Below are 16,620 nucleotides of genomic sequence, written 5' to 3'. Positions count from 1 at the left end.
AAAGTTAGGAAAGAGGGAAGCTTGAGAAAGTTTTATTATTTCACATGATATAGTTCTCAAATGTTATATTGGTTTGGCTTTTTCTATTGAGGAGGTCAAGATGAATTATTACAGCACAAAGCAAGTTACCTATGTGCTTCATTTTTATCTACTCCTAGTTTCTTTGCTTCATTTCTAAGCAATAATTATTATATCAATAATTATTCTAGGTATGTTAGGAGAAATGATTGGCCTTTCTATCAGTATCCACTTATGAACAGGAACATACATTTGCAGAATAATTGGCTGGGATTGATAATACAATTTGTGACTGTGTTAGAGATCTCTGTGTTAAATGGCCTTTTTAAAAAGTAGATACCTAGTTGGCTAGGAGAACCCTAAGTGGCGCAGACAAGATAGGTATGTATGGTGGTGGTACCATATTTGAGCTAACCTAACAAAAATACTCACTTGCTAAAGTTTTAAAGTATAGAGCACTTTAAACATTTTCTTGCCTTTTGCTGCAGTTTTCCCACTTGGCAACCTTCACTCCAAAATTGGCTGGTAAAGGGACACATGGTCTGGGTTCCAGTTTCATTGAGTTGATAGGCTGAGCCAGTTACCCCTATGTAACATGAGGAAATCAGTAAAGTATCATTTGAACCGCAAGAAGTGGTCATAAATCTTGTGTTTACCTTTTAAAATCTATTTTTAAATGTAATAGAACAGTTTTCAAAACTTTGAAAACTTTTAGTATAAATTTGAAATGGGTAAAAAGAGTTATATTTGTGATTGAATACAGCTGTAGAAAAAGATGTTAAAATGTAAGCTCCAAAAGGGCAGGAACTTTGCCTTGTTGACTGTTGTACCCTTAGTGTCTAAACAAGTGCCTGATACATAGGAGAAGCTTAGAAAATGTTTACTGAGAGGAAATAGTCAAGTCTTTGTATGTTTAATAGTTGTATTTAGTAACACATCAATATTGACAGGAAATCATGACTCTCAAGACAAATGAGCTATTCCAGACAATGCAGCGAGCGCAGGAACTGGCACAGAGACTAAAACAAGAACAGAGAATCCGAGAATTGGCGCAAAAAGGACATGACACTTCTAGATTGATTAAAAATCTTGGTGGTAAGGGCTTAACCAGAACTTTATTTATAATATTTTTAGAAGATGATTTTAAATAATTCCTTTTTATCTTTGTTTGGAGACAAGGACTCATTCTGCTGCCCAGGCTAGAGTGCAGTGGTGCCATCACAGCTCACTGCAACCTATTTTTTGTAGACACGGAATCTTGCTTTGTTGCCCAGGCTGGTCTTGCTGCCTTCAGATGACCCTCCCACCTTGGCCTCCCAAAGTGTTGGGATTACAGGTGTTAGTCACTGCACCCAGCCTAAATGATTGCCTATTTTTAATACCTTTAATATACCTACTATTTTTGTAGGAATATCAGAGTTTAGTATAATTTTATGAATAGGAATGCTTAATTTATGTGGAAAATTGAAAGAAAAGCAGAACTAAAGGTTAAAATGTGTTAATGTTAAAATAATAGGTAAAATGTGTACTTTTTGTGTCTACTTTTATAGAGAACAATTATTAAATGATCTCCCTAAATTCAGTAACTGATAGGAATGTGGGTAACTTTTTGTAAGAAAATTTTTATTGCAGTGTTCATTCTGATTAAGTGAAAATTATTGTATTAGTTGCTGCTATACATAATTTTTATTAATATTCCTTAAGTGTTGTTTTATCAGGTAATTTCTCTTTGCCAGTTGATACAATACAAATAGAATATAACGCATCTAACATTTCAAATTCAAGACATGATTCTGATGAAGTCAGTGGTAAAATGAATACATACATGAATTCTACGACTTCTCCTAAGAAGGATACTGGTGTGCAAACAGGTATTTGTATGGAAATTGTGGTTTGATGTAAAATTTACTTAAAGTCATAATTAAAGCAATTAGAATTAAGTTCAATTTAAAAGTTCAAAAATTGACGAAACTTGAGGTTTTCATGAGTTACAAAATAAAGGGATAACAGCTTTGTTGAAATATGTCACATACCACAAAATTTACCCTACAGTTTAGTCTTTTTTGGTATTCAGTGGGGCAACCATTACCACGATTGATTCTAAAACATTTTGATCACTCTAGAAAGAAACACTGTACCCATTACTTGTCACTTTCTATTTCTCTTTTCTCCTCCAGTTAACATCCTGTCTCTGAGTATTTCTGCCTGTTCTGGACATTTCATGTAACTGGAATTAAACCACAGACGGTTTTCTCTGGCTTTTTTCTCTTAGCATGTTTTAAGGTTCATCCATGTTGTAGCATGTGTCGGTACTTCATTCCTGTTTGTCACTGAATAAATATTACATTTATAATACCACATTTTTATTCATGAGTTGATGAACATTTGGGTTATTTCCACTTTTGGGCTATTAATATGCTGCTGTGAACATTCATATATAGATTTTTGTGGATGTACATTTTTAGTTCTTTTGAGAGAAGAGTAGAATTGCTGAGTCATGAGTAACAGGTACTGTATGTTTAGCATTTTGAGGAACCACCAAACTCTTCTCCAAAGCAGTGGTACCATTTTACATTCCCACCATCAGTGCATGTGGGTTCTGATTCTCTATATCCTTGCCAACCCTTGTTATTCTACTGGTTGTGAGGTGGTATCTTAGGTGGTTTTGGTTTGCATTTCCCCCAGTGACTGATGATGTTGAGCATCTTTTCATGATTATCAATTCACAGAAATGGAAATTAGAGTGGTGGCTGCCAGTGGTTGGGAGTATGTGGTTGTTCTTTAATGAGTATAGAGTTTCGGTTTTGTTGAAAATTAATGAAAGAAAAAAGTCTTAGAGGGCAATAATTGTTTAATGTTTTGGGGAAAATTATTTAAAATTGAAAATTTTGTTTACAATTTTTAAAAATCATTTGAAACTTTTTTTTAGATGACTTAAATATAGGAATATTCACCAATGCAGAATCACATTGTGGATCATTAATGGAGAGGGACATCACAAATTGTTCATCTCCTGAGATTTCGGCAGAACTTATTGGACAGTTTAGCACCAAGAAAAACAAGCAAGAACTAACTCAGGATAAAGGAGCCAGCTTAGAAAAAGAAAACAATCGGTGTAATGACCAGTGTAATCAGTTCACAAGAATAGACAAACAAACAAAACACATGAAGAAATATCCTAAAAGGCCCGATTGGAATATAAATAAGCCACCTAAAAGGTATATTCCAGTATCAGAAAAGTACCCTAAACAGCTTCAAAAGCAGAGAGAAGAAAAAGAAGTAAGGAGGCCGATGGAATTGCTTCATTTGGTAGAAAAAAATAATCCTGGGCACCTCTCTCAAAACAGAGGCATTTCACCAGAAATTTTTCATTCATCTCATCAAGAAACTGAGTCAAAGTTCAGGTGGCATCTAGTCAAAAAGGTAAAGCTCTTCCATCTTAGAAGATGTGTTGACGTTTCTGGATTCAAAACACAGTTTCTCATATGTATGCTTTGGTAAGGCTGTTCTGATCTGTTTCAGTTTACATTAGGGATCAGCAAACTATATCCCATGGGCAAAAATCCAGGCTGCTACCTGGTTTTGGAAAGTTTTGTACGAACATAGTCAACCCATTCTTTTATGAATCGTCTGTGGCTGACTTCACACACCAGACTAGCAACAGAAACAATATGGCCCACAAAGCTGAAAAGGTTTCCTTATGCTTATCAAGTGCTTTACACTTATACAACTTCTATAGATGAATGCTGTGTATTCAAATACCCCTTTAAAACCCTTGTTTATAGTCCACATAGACAGAGGTTTGGGAGATGAGGAACTCCCAAGGATTAGTTTTGACTCTGGAAAAAACTAAATCTATCTATTCTATTGCTCAGTCAGTACCTGTTATTCAAATATTACCCTCAGATTATTTCAACAAGTAGCCCTAAAAAATATTTGTGGAGACATGTGAAAATGCTATATATTCCTTTCTGCATTTATCTGTCCATCTTTTAGGAAGAAGAGCCTCTGAATATTCATTCATTTAGCAAGGAAAGGTATGTATGCATCAGATTAATTCCGCAGCTACTTAGTGCTTTCTGTGTGGGACAAAAAAGGGATTCAAGATCTGGACAGCATCATATGGTATATGTAGAGAACAATCAGAAAGGGTGTGGCTTCCAGGTGAGGGTTAGAGGTTTAAGGGATAGTGTGGCACTTTAGCAGGAGCTTGAAGGCCCAAGTTGGACTGGGCCTAGGCAGGAATGTAGATAACACTTACTTTTATCTCTAGACTTAACTAAGTGATTTTGATATTCCAGGTATGTCATTAGCAGAATAGGCATTCTGCTTTGGGAGGAGGGATGGCGGGGGGGCGGTGAATGGGAAGAAATGACTGATAAGGACAATGAGAAATTCAGTCAGTTAATGAGAGATTTAGAACCATTAGAATTTTTATTCTGCCTTTGTGTATGAACCAGCTGGTTTAGTTGTCCCAGAATGGGGCTCTAAAAACAAGTTTCGTTCAGATGGTGAGTACATTATTGTATGGTGAATTATCTAAGGAGAAGCAGTAGGCTCAGATTAACCAAGCCAGCAGTGTTCCGCAGGATCTAGTAATTAAATTTCTCCCTTGTGCTACAGTACACATACCATAGCTAGTGCTAGTAAAAACATAAATGAATACCATTCTCTTCCCCGGTTTTATGGAACATTATTATAGAGTTCAGGCTTCTATGCGTATATTCCCAAAGGTGTTACAGGTACATTTAGAATAAAGTGAAATGGGCCAGGCATGTGGCTCACGCCTGTAATCCCAGCTACTTGGGAGGCTGAGGCAGGAGAGTTGCTTGAACCCAGGAGGCAGAGTTGCAGTGAGCTGAGATCGTGCCACTGCACTCCAGCCTGGGCAACAGAGCGAGACTTCATCTCATAAAGAAAGTGAAATGTGATTAAAGAGATACACTTAATTTAAATACACAATTTTTTACTACGGCTATTTTTTTTTTTTTTTTAATAGATCTCCATCATCACCAGTTCCAGCAGTGAAAAACAGAACCCAACAAACTCAAAATACATTACACTTACCACTAAAAAACAGTAGCTATGAGAGAGAGAATTTGATCTCAGGAGGTAATCAAGCAGAATTATCATCTGGGATTTCTGAATCATCCCATTTTATTCCCTATGTTCGAACAAATGAGATCTGTTATCTTGATCCCGATGCACCATTGTCTGGGCCTTCAACCCAGGACCCTCAGTACCAAAATTCACAAGGTAAGTAAATATAAGCATTCTAACTAACTGTAAAAATTGAAGACCCATGTAAACCCCCAACCTTAAATTCCAAATTAGTAATTCCTGCACTTAGTTCTACAAAGTTTCTTGAATATGTCTTAAATTTTGCTTAGTACTTTCCTAGGATACATATTTATTAATGACTCCTTACAATATTATATAGCACAGGGCTATGTCATTTTACTAATGTAATTGACTGCCTGACTTGTTACTTTCATCTGGCTTTAGACTGTGGCCAAGAACGACAGCTATTTGATTCTGACTGTGTCAGGGATCCACTTCTTAATCCTAACATGGTGAAAAATAGGGATCGACAGCAAGCAATCCTTAAGGGACTTTCAGAACTGAGACAGGTATGAGCTTTTTCAAGTGTAGATAGATTTGTCTGTTCTTTATGTGGCGTGGGCGGTTGGGGGAACGTGTTGAATGGCTGTTTTAAGTTACTTCGGTGCATCCCAGGTTTTAACAAAAATATTTCAGTTCCTGTATGTTAGACACAAATAAAATGGGACTTTCATCAGACAGTTCTAAAATTAAGACAAGTTTATTGAGTAAAAAAATGCATACATTGGAACGGCAAAACATCAATAAGGCCCTAAAACAAAAAATACAGTTATGCTTTAACAAATTCTTAGCAACGTGGCCCACGCTTTTTAAAAAATTGATGTGTTGGCAGTGTTAGAATAGAACATTGACATACATCCCAAATAGTAATAAATTCAGTATGAAATTATACGCATAACCTTACTCACCAGACTTTTTCTCCCAAACTATTGTGACTTCTTTTTGCTCTCTGATTAAAACAAACAGGTAACATCCTTACACCTTTGCTCCATCCCTCAGGCTTTAAAAAGAATGGCTGTAGTTAGTTTTGATTCACTATGTACTCTCTGTACTTGGGGAAGAGTAAGCTGTGTTTAAAAGTGCCCTTTTCCATGTCGTCATGTACCAATACCCTCTGTATTTCAAAATGTTGACTCAGATGTTTTTCCCTCTACAGAACTAGAAAATTGTCCCCCCACTTTGGTCTATTTACTCATTTGAAGACAAACAAACAAACAGGGTTACTAAGAGTTTTACATAAGTAAGTTATTTCTTTAGAGTGACGAAGTGTTAGTTTACCTCTTGCTTAGTGGAGACAAAAATTGTGAGATAAAGAGGAAGGAATATGATGTACACATTAACCCATCAATATAGCACCCAGTGTTATTTCAGCAGGACCCTTCTGTTAGCATCTAAGATAAGGTTAGGACAGTCAAGATAAAATACTGGATGTTGGCCAGGAGCAGTGGCTCAAGCCTGTAATCCCAGCACTTTGGGAGGCTGAGGCAGGCAGATCATGAGGTCAGGAGATCGAGACCATCCTGGCTAACACAGTGAAACCCTGTCTCTACTAAAAATATAAAAAATTAGCCAGGTGTGCCAGGTGTGGTGGCGGGTGCCTGTAGTCCAGCCATTCAGGAGGTTGAGGCAGGAGAATGGTGTGAACCTGGGAGGCAGAGCTTGCAGTGAGTCAAGATTGCACCACTGTACTCCAGCCTGGGCGACAGAGCGAGACTCCGTCAAAAAAACAAACAAACAAACAAAAAAAACACTGTATGTTAAGGGAGACTCCTTCGGTATCTAAGAGCACTTGGGGGTGGATTGGGGAAGAAGGGATGACTTCATTTACTCCCATAGTTATGGAGTCTTGATTTTTAAGAAAATTTTCATCCCATTGATTTTTATGCTAAAAATAGAATCTTACAAATGTGATAGCTATATATCCAAATGAGGTGGTCTAGTACAAGCATTTCTGAAAAACTTTTTGAATGACAAAATTTTATCCTAAGCAGTATGTTTTCCAAGTGAATAGAATTCTAGTTTAACACAACATTGCAAGTCAGGTGTGCACATTTTACTAACATGTATCAATGTGATTTCAGGGCCTTCTCCAGAAGCAAAAGGAGTTGGAAAGTAGTCTCCTGCCTTTAGCTGAAAATCAAGAAGAGAATTTTGGTTCTTCATTTTAAATGTAGAAAATCAAATCCTTCACATTTGATTTGTGTCTTCCAAATTATAAAATGTGCTCACTGGCTCAACTGTATTTTTCAAATAGCCTAGATTTACTTATTTTTTTAAATGCTCATTAAAAACTTGTATACTATGTAGTAAAATGCTGTACTTGTTCTATACAAATAAAACAGATACTTTTGTAAAAGCTTAGTAGTAAAAAAAAACAGTTCTTCTGCTGTCACCACCTGGGTATTGAAGCCCTATAAAAACACTTTCTACTTACTTACCTTAATATAGTCTGGCATTCCTGGGACCTCACAGTGTTCTTTCACACTTTTTATGTAACTTAGGAACTGAAATACCACTCATGCATTTGTTTTAAGTGCCAAAAAGTTCTGTCTAACTTATTAACACGTGTAGACCCATACATAACTCCATAACTTTTACTAAAATAACACAAATTCACAGTTTAGGCTCCTGTGGAAATTGTTTTCTTCTCTAAATCCTGCTTTTATGACATTTATTTGCAGTATGACATTTATTTGTAGAAATTGCAATTTTCAAAAACATTTTTATAAGTTAGCATTAGTAACAAGTTAGTAATTAGTATTAGAGGCAGTAGTTAGTTAGTTAGGAATAGATATGGGTTTGAAAGCTATCTCCACTGTATCTGTCTAGTATAGCATTAATGTGTTCAACAAATGGTAATTACTAAGACCACCTCAAAAATATATTTCCATTATACTTCCATTTTGCTAAAACTAATTTAAAAATCAAATTGTTCAATGCCTTTGATAAACAGAAGCCTATCTTTTGAAATAAAAAATTTATTTCATTAAATCAAGGATTGTGCAGGTACTGAAAATTAATTATCCAATACTCTCAAAAAGTTACCAGAATTTTAGCAATAAGCAGTTTTTACATGACTAAGCCTAGAGATAAAAAATGTGTCCTATGTACATAGTTTATTATCTAAATGAAACTGCATTGTTAGATAAATCTTGAGGTATTGAGCCAAAATCCTGTAAATATTAACACTGCTATTACTGGCTTATACCTGTGGAAACACACTATACAAAAGCCTACATCAAAATAATTCACTTCAACAAAGGTACTTTTTATCAGGTGACATTAGAGGAAAAGAAGTAAAGCCTTTGCTGTTTACCGTCCTCCTGCAAGCATCTGATTTTACACATAAAACAGGCTTCAATTTGAAGCCTAAGTACAGGTAACATACAAAAAGTAAAACTTAGAAGTGCCAACATGAGATAATTCAAGTACAATATATGTTAAAAATATATATTTATTTCAATTTTTAGATGCTTCAACTGTTACAGACCATCATGATTTAAATAAAAGAAAAAACATTTGAGAAAGAACAAGAACCTTTTGTTTAGAGAATGAAATATAAACTGTTAATAAACAAAGTCCACAACAATCTATTAAAAAAAAAGTTACTACAGTTATTTCTCTTGTGAATATGGCCTGGAAGAAACACTTTTCCCCCAACTTAAGGGAGGTGGAGATTTATCTCTATCCAAGCTTTGAGTATAAGCAGATAAGAAGTAATTTTCATTTTCTTGAGACTGACTTGATGAAAGGGCATATGGTATCCCCAAAAATGTCTGATGAGTGAGAACATTAAAATGACTAAACTGATGGGACATATTTAATTGACTATGATAAACCTGAAAGTTACTATATGAATCTTGTTCTGTTGAATTGCTGTTCTCTCCTTCAGAGCATACTATATCAATAGAAGTTCTCTCTTCAGAATCAAGATAAGTCTTATCTTCTAATAAACTGTTTTGCACATCAGGAGACGATTGCAACTCAATTTGAGTATTCTTTTTTTGATCTGTTCCACGTGATCCTTTGGTCTCTCTCTCCCATATTTCTGAATGAAAATTGCTGCATACTTCTATATGTGAGATTTCATCCCCTGAATCCAGAGACATATCCTCTTCATCCTTTTCATCGTTTTCTAAAAGAGCTACATTTAAAAAACAAAAAGTCCTCCTCTATTGAAATACACAGTTTAAGTTTTAAAATTATACACTACTCACACAATATAACGCGTCAGGGTCTGCAAGTCCACAATCCCTTAAAGCTTGGTCTTCTGCCACAAGTTCACTTAGTCACAACACTCACACTAGATGTGAATGTCCAGATAATCCGATGCTAAAAGCTTCTGCGAAACGTGTTCACGTTTAATGTTGGGAAATCCCAACTCCCAGCTCCAAAGGGGTTAATGTCAAAACAGCATCTAAAGTTATACGGTAATTCAGTATTTGACAAGACAAATATAAAATAAAATTTTTTGACATCTAGCTTCACTGGATTACTAAACTGGTTAGCACTAAATGAATGATCATTTCTGCTTTTTTTCATCAAAAACAAAAGTACATCTTTCATTTTACATAGAACCTGGAACCAAAGCAGAGGCCATCTCACGAAAGATTCAAGCTATGACAACTCTACTATCTTGCAATTAAATTGCTTTACGCATGTGGGGAAATCTAGTAGCTCAATGCTAAATCGCCATATCTGGTTTCCTACCTTTTTATTAATATAACCCCTTTGCTGACAACAGTAACCAATAATGCTTACAAACCCTCAGAGAAAATGCATACTCCATAGTATGCACTGTCTACAATATAGATAGAAATGCATAATCTATAATAACTAACAACTTACACTTGCTACAGTATAATAAATGAGCAGATCTTGTGCATGCTAAGTATTAGAATGATAAATGTCTTGAAATACTTTCCCTATGGCTGTTTATACTGACGTACGTGGTTTCAAAATGGTAATTTCATTATTTGGTTAACAGCAAAACCATTCCTCTTTTTCTGTCTGCGTTAAAGAAAATGAAAACCACTGAAAAGTTACCTGACTGCGACTCAAGATTCTCATTAGCACCAAGCTGCGGAAGGTTTTCTTCTGTGATTGAATTGTGATAGCCCACAAGATTTTTAAAGTTTTGCATGAAGTCTTCAGCAGTTGCAACCACTATTCCATTATCTGTATAACTGGAAAGCATCTTGATGTTCTTCTCTAAATTAAGAAAAAAAGTTTCATGTATGAAACACTTCAAAACATATGACAGCCCCCAGCCCTCACAAAATCTTTTCCTTCACATTTTCAGAATCAAAGCTTAGCAATACCCACCACAGCCCCATAAAATCCTTTCATTCACACATTCCTATATTCATAGTAGAAAGCTTAGGAGTGCTCTCTTTACCTGTTAAAAAGACTATGTGTCGTTGCTGTATGTTCTGAGCCTGAAGTCTGATAAGGCAATCCAATTCTGGAGCATTTCGAGTTTGTGAATCACAATTGTGGTATGACAAAATTTCAACCAGATGTTTCTTCTGATAGACATTCAGAAGCGTCAACAGACTTAGAGCTTTAGCATTCAATCTGTGAAATTAAGCAGTTCAGTTTCTGGATCTGTACTTCTAAAATTTAGTATGGAAATTTCTGCTTTAGATTAAAATTCAATTTCTCCACTGAGGCAACTAATGACAGCTGCACTGCTTTAGCTCTCTGCCTGATGTAGGGGTGTGTTTCTTTGGAAAGAAAGAAAGAAGGGATAAGTCCAGGGGTTTCTTGGTCGCGAGGCCTCAGAGCCAGCTATACAGCTTAGGCTAAAATCTCAGCTGATTACTCTACTTACTAAATAATAAATTATGATTACCTTTATTAATTTTGAACTTTAATGATTTGAACTTTAATGAAGGACTTAAAGGGACAAAAAAAGTATAAATCCTTCCTTCAAAAAACACAATATACGGACCAGGCCCGGGGGCTCACACCTGTAATCCCAAAACTTTGGGAGGCCAAAGCAGTTGGATCACCTGAGGTCAGGAGTTCGAGACCAGCCTGGCCAACATGGTGAAACCCCATCTCTACTCAAAATTCACAATTAGCCGGGTGAGGTGGCTCATGCCTGTAATCCCAACTACTTGGGAGGCTGAGGCGGAAGAATCACTTGAACCCAGGAGGCAGAGGTTGCAGTGAGCTGAGACTGCTCTATTACACTCCAGTCTGGGCAACAAGAACGAAACTCTGTCATAAAAAATAAAATATAATACACTATTATGGCTCTAAGCTATTTCTTTTTTTTTTTTTTTGAGACAGAGTCTCGCTCTGTCGCCAGCCTGGAGTGCAGTGGTGCAATCTCGGCTTACTGCAACCTCCGCTTCCTGGGTTCAAGCGATTCTCCTGCCTCAGCTTCCCGAGTAGCTGGGACTACAGGTGTATGCCACCACACCCAGCTAATTTTTGTATTTTTAGTAGAGATGGGGTTTCACCATGTTAGACAGGATAGTCTCAATCTCCTGACCTCGTGATCCACCCGCCTCAGCCTCCCAATGTGCTGGGATTACAGGCGTGAGCCACCGTGCCCGGCCAGTTCTAAGCTGTTTCTATATTGCAAGGGACAAGGCAACAAGTGGAGATAAGCTTTTAAAAGTGAATTGCTACAACAAATTAAATACTCAAAAATTATTTAAGCCTGAATTTCCTGAAAAGTGTACCATGGAATGTCGTATTTTAAGAAATAAAATTTTGTGGTATAAGTTTAAGGAAATAATGATTGACACAATGTAAATTCTTTTAACTAGAGTTCTTCATATCCTTTCATGTGTAAATACATTTTATAGACTTTACTAGTAGAATATAGTGTCCCAAACGTGCCTGATTACCATAATCATTTATGGAATCTCTCAAGTGACTAGTGTTCCAAAGATCACACTTGAAGAAGTGACTTCCATGCATATTAGAAATTATCCATATATACATGAATTGATGTCCTACTCACAAATCACCTCACCAGGTCAAGATTAATCCTTGTCCAAATATATGTAATTTTATTAGCTACCTACAAAGTAGTCAGTTGGGAGAGGGCCTGATGTAGTTGGCACATACAGTTCAGTTAAAAAAGGAAAATGCTGGCCGGGCACGGTGGCTCACACCTGTAATCCCAGCACTTTGGGAGGCCGAGGCAGGCGGATCACCTGAGGACAGGAGTTCGAGACCAGCCGGGCCAACGTGGTGAAACCCCATCTCTACTAAAAATACAAAAATTAGCTGGGCATGGTGGCAGGCGCCTGTAATCTCAGCTACTTGAGAGGCTGGGGTAGGAGAATTGCTTGAACCCAGAAGGCGGAGGTTGCAGTGAGGCGAGATCGTCCCATTGCACTCCAGCCTGGGCTACAAAAGCAAAACTCTTATCTCAAAAAAAAAGAAAAAAATGCTGATCATTCCATTTGGATGATTACTCTAAATCCACAAATGGCAAAGATTAAACCGATTTTACCTATACACATAACAACTTCAGCAAACTTTTACTGAAAAATACTGCTTCTTCTTATAAAGGCTAGAATAATTCAGTATCTATACTCAATTATGGCTGGCCATGGACATCTGTGAAAAATGAACAACATCCATAATCTACAAACATGGGAAGAGAGAAATATTGTGAGTACAATGTTAAAATCAACAACCATTATACAGTTATGTTTCAAAGCTTACCTGCCTAGTTCCTTTAGTTTCTTCTGAAATTTACAGTGGACTTTCCATTGCCATTTTCCTTCTGGAGTACTAAGTTCTTCAAGGAATGTCAAAAAATTTTTAAGGTTCTCTGTTAGAGATAATGAAGTTCGTTTTTAATTCAATAAATAATCATTCCACAAGTGAATTATGAAAGAAGTGCTTTTTCATATTATGTAGAAACACCTACTTTCCTATGTACTATTTTCATTTCTCTAAGGGAGACAGATCCATACATGCCTAAAGCTATAAGAATACAACATCTACACATAAAAAAGAACATGCTGATGACAGTAATACAAGAAGTGATTCAACTGCAGCAGGGGCAGACAGCCTTGCTTTACACCAGATTTAGAGGATATTATTGGTCTAAGAGAAGGGGAAAGAAATTTGAGGTAATAAAAGCTCAAGAAAAGACTGAAATGTACTAGTTATCTGTGAATGGCAGAATAAATGGACAGTACATTAAAAAGTATGAGAGTCAGAAGAAGAGTTACGTGCTCAAAAGAACATCATCTTACCAATTGTGACAACCTCTGGGTTTAGAATTGATTCATCAGATACGATAAAACCTCCAGATACAAATAATTCATTGTATGTATGATTTTTAACATCATCCAGGCTATCAACACCAGCAAAACTAACACAGGGGAGCTTCTTTAAAGTCACCAAGCCAGGTATCTGTTTAAATCCCAAAACAAAAAGAGAAACAGATGGAGGGAATGAATTGACAGACTCAAGTGTGAAGGAACCTACAAGAAGTCTAACAGAATGCATTATGGCTTATCTATATTAGTGGATTGCCTCTGGAAAGCCACGCAAATAATATTCCCAACATTATTTCCCAATATATAAACCAACATTTATGTACTGGGACCTACCACAGACCACTAAGGAAAAGGAGCTTACAACAGACCTGAAAACACAAAATGGACAAAAGCTGACCTCTCTATAACCTGTGAGTACAGTCAGAATTCAGATGAAGGCAAAAGCCTATGTGCTCGAACAGTCAAACAATCAGGAAAGGCATCCAAGATGTAGGATGGAGATAGGGCTCCTAAGACTAGATGGGATACCTCAAAATTTAAGGGAAAAGGGGACTGGTCTGGCAAAGATGGAGCACAAATAGGTTTTTCCCAGGACATACAAATGAACATGAAAACATTATGTAGTCATTCAGCAGACCCAATGGCATTCAAGGATTCAGTACTCTTATTAGTCTTGACTACCTGAGTGACAGGGAAGATCTGTGATGTGCAGCAATTTAAAATTTTGCATAGGTACAAACTTGAATCTCACAAGCTGATTCATAGATGGGTCCTTAAGTTTAATCTCCTTTAAAGCTTATTTTAAAAACCCTAGTCTGGCAGACAGTAAGATTTTAAAATAAGGGAGTTTTTAAAACCAAAGTAAGTAGTGAATTTGACTTAATAGTCTACCTTGTGAATGAAACCTGCAATGTCTTCATTTTGAATAATAATCAATAGTTTATCTAATTTTGATCTTCTTTCCAAAAACTGTTCTGGATGACATTCTGTATTGCCTAATTTGATAAGATATTCCTGTTAAAGAAAAACAACTAAATCAATATTAAAATACTTCTTTGTAAACATCAATTTAACACCAGAAATGCAAGATAAACTGATAAGCTTAACTACTACTAGGACATTATTAACAATGAATGAACTTACACTCTTAAGAGACCATCAAATCCTTTTTTTTTTTTTTTTTTTTTCTTTTCTTTGAGACAGGGTCTCACTGTTGCCCAGGCTGGAGTGTAGCGGCATGATCACAGCTCACTGCAGCCTTGACCTCCCACGCTCAAGCAACCCTCCCACCTCAGCCTCCTGAATACATGGATAGCACTAGGCTCACACCACTATACCAGGCTAATTTTTTTTTTTTTTTTTTTGTAAGAGACAGAGTCTCGCTGTGTTGCCCAAGCTGGTCTTAAATTCCTGGGCTCGAGTGATCCTCCTGCCTTGGCCGCCCAAAGTGCTGAGATTACAGGCGTGAGCCACTGCACATGGCCCAAATCCACTTTTCTTTTCTAGAAGAGGAATCTAAAGGTCAGAGCTTCACCAATCACATAGTCACAATGTTACAGAGCTTCACCAATCACAGTCACAATGTTACAGCACTATGCAAAGCCAGCCAAATAACAGTGTGAATTAACAGAAAGAACTGTTAATTAGGCCAGGTTCTTAACCCAGCTCCTTTAGTTATTATAGAGGTTAATGATTAGACCCTAGGTTGCCTATAATATCCTATGAGAAACACTTTTAAGGCAACCTAGAGTCTAATCATTAACCACTCCCTAGCTCACCTTTTCCTTTCCATTCTAAGCAGGCCCTTGGTTATTTGCAGCAGTATTAACTGGGATAAACGCCTTCAGAGTTAACTTTCACAACCATAGCTCCCTTAATTCACAACAGCTAAAAAAGCATTTATGTAGAGCTTCATTATGTACAATGGTATTCACATACAAATTAGCCATTTCTGTCAAGTTTCTGTCTTCAAAGTAGACTCTCCCAACTAGTAACTCTTCCTCCATGCTGGTGAACATGGTACTGCCTTTTCACGACACAGGCAGACTTCCATGCAGAGTTCCCTTTGCTCTCTGCTTGCTGGTGGAATCCTGAACACTGAAGCAAACTGCAGGATCCTGGAGGTCATATTCCTCATTGCAGAGATTACTTTTAATGTCAGCACAGCTGGTCAGACAGCTATAATAAAAACCCAGCTTACCTGACAACCAGTCTGCTGCTCTTTCAACCTCAAGTGTCACCCCAAAGAGGATGTTGTTGTGCTAAAGCAGCACCTTCTACACTGATTTTGATCCAATCTCTGGAACTTTTGGGCAGATCTCAGACCACCTTAGTCAGTTAATGAAAAGGTAAATTACCATCTGACATGCCTGCTGGTAATTTTTTTTTTTTTTTTTTTTTGAGACGGAGTCTTGCTCTGTCACCCAGGCTGGAGTGCAGTGGCGCTATCTCGGCTCACTGCAAGCTCTGCCTTCTGGGTTCACACCATTCTCCTGCCTCAGCCTCCCGAGTAGCTGGGACTACAGGCACCCACCACCACGCCTGGCTAATTTTTTGTATTTTTAGTAGAGACGGGGTTTCACCGTGTCAATCAGGATGGTCCCGATCTCCTGACCTCATGATCCGCCCGCCTCAGCCTCCCTGCTGGTAATTTTTGATGTCTTCTCACATTAAGAAGCTTTAAGTTCATTTTAAATAAGACACTTTAATTCATATAATAAATCAGTTTGACTCCAGAAATATTTAAAGTTTATATTTTTATTCATAAAGTCTTTTACTGTAGTATTTTTGCTGGAATATTTCCAATGGATATTGATTAAAAGAATTAAAGTTTCAACCTGGTTTTCTATCAGATTCGTAAACAAAGAATGCTCTTTTATTCTATATAAATGACAGAAATGACTTATTCTATGCCAGATAAATTAAAAGCACAATTCATCAGGAAATGCATCTCCTATCCCCTTAATCTAAATGTAACGGGTGGGTGCGATGGCTCACGCCTGTAATCCCAGTACTTTGGGAGGCCAAGGCAGGCACATCACCTAAGGTCACGAGTTCGAGACCAGCCTGGCCAACATGGTGAAACCCCGTCTCTACTAAAAATACAAAAAATTAGCTGGGAGTGGTGGCGGGTGCCTGCAATCCCAGCTACTTGGGGGGATGAGGCAAGAGAATTGCTTGAACCCAGAAGGCAGAGGTTGCAGTGAGCCAAGATAGTGCCATT

At 37.1% G+C, this 16,620-nt stretch overlaps 2 protein-coding genes across 18 annotated transcripts in view; one reads left to right on the top strand and one right to left on the bottom strand.

Moving 5' to 3' along the window:
- CCDC66 (coiled-coil domain containing 66) overlaps positions 1-7,451 on the top strand; it is a 70,223-nt gene extending 62,772 nt beyond the window's left edge. For 6 of the 11 annotated variants that reach the window (XM_054482030.2, XM_054482032.2, XM_054482039.2 and 3 more), the window contains 7 exons: positions 969-1,113; positions 1,737-1,889; positions 2,948-3,441; positions 4,015-4,055; positions 5,018-5,274; positions 5,524-5,648; positions 7,221-7,451. In XM_054482030.2, the coding sequence (XP_054338005.1) occupies positions 969-1,113; positions 1,737-1,889; positions 2,948-3,441; positions 4,015-4,055; positions 5,018-5,274; positions 5,524-5,648; positions 7,221-7,307 (1,302 nt within the window). In that variant the 3' untranslated portion in view covers positions 7,308-7,451. The remainder of the gene's footprint in view (positions 1-968; positions 1,114-1,736; positions 1,890-2,947; positions 3,442-4,014; positions 4,056-5,017; positions 5,275-5,523; positions 5,649-7,220) is intronic. The other 5 variants (XM_054482031.2, XM_054482043.2, XM_054482034.2 and 2 more) reach the window with 1 other exon arrangement.
- Positions 5,821-16,620, bottom strand: part of TASOR (transcription activation suppressor) — a 65,808-nt gene continuing 55,008 nt past the window's right edge. For 4 of the 7 annotated variants that reach the window (XM_054482022.2, XM_054482023.2, XM_054482024.2 and 1 more), the window contains 6 exons: positions 14,289-14,411; positions 13,371-13,530; positions 12,832-12,940; positions 10,538-10,716; positions 10,186-10,350; positions 5,821-9,283 (listed from right to left, as the gene is read on the bottom strand). In XM_054482022.2, coding sequence (XP_054337997.1) covers positions 8,754-9,283; positions 10,186-10,350; positions 10,538-10,716; positions 12,832-12,940; positions 13,371-13,530; positions 14,289-14,411 — 1,266 coding nt within the window. In that variant the 3' untranslated portion in view covers positions 5,821-8,753. Of the gene's footprint in view, positions 9,557-10,185; positions 10,351-10,537; positions 10,717-12,831; positions 12,941-13,370; positions 13,531-14,288; positions 14,412-16,620 lie in introns of all 7 variants that reach the window. The other 3 variants (XM_054482025.2, XM_054482028.2, XM_054482029.2) reach the window with 1 other exon arrangement.

This window comes from Pongo pygmaeus, chromosome 2 (assembly GCF_028885625.2).
Source record: "Pongo pygmaeus isolate AG05252 chromosome 2, NHGRI_mPonPyg2-v2.0_pri, whole genome shotgun sequence".
Classification (NCBI taxonomy): domain Eukaryota; kingdom Metazoa; phylum Chordata; class Mammalia; order Primates; family Hominidae; genus Pongo; species Pongo pygmaeus.
This window is presented reverse-complemented; position numbering and strand designations above follow the sequence as displayed.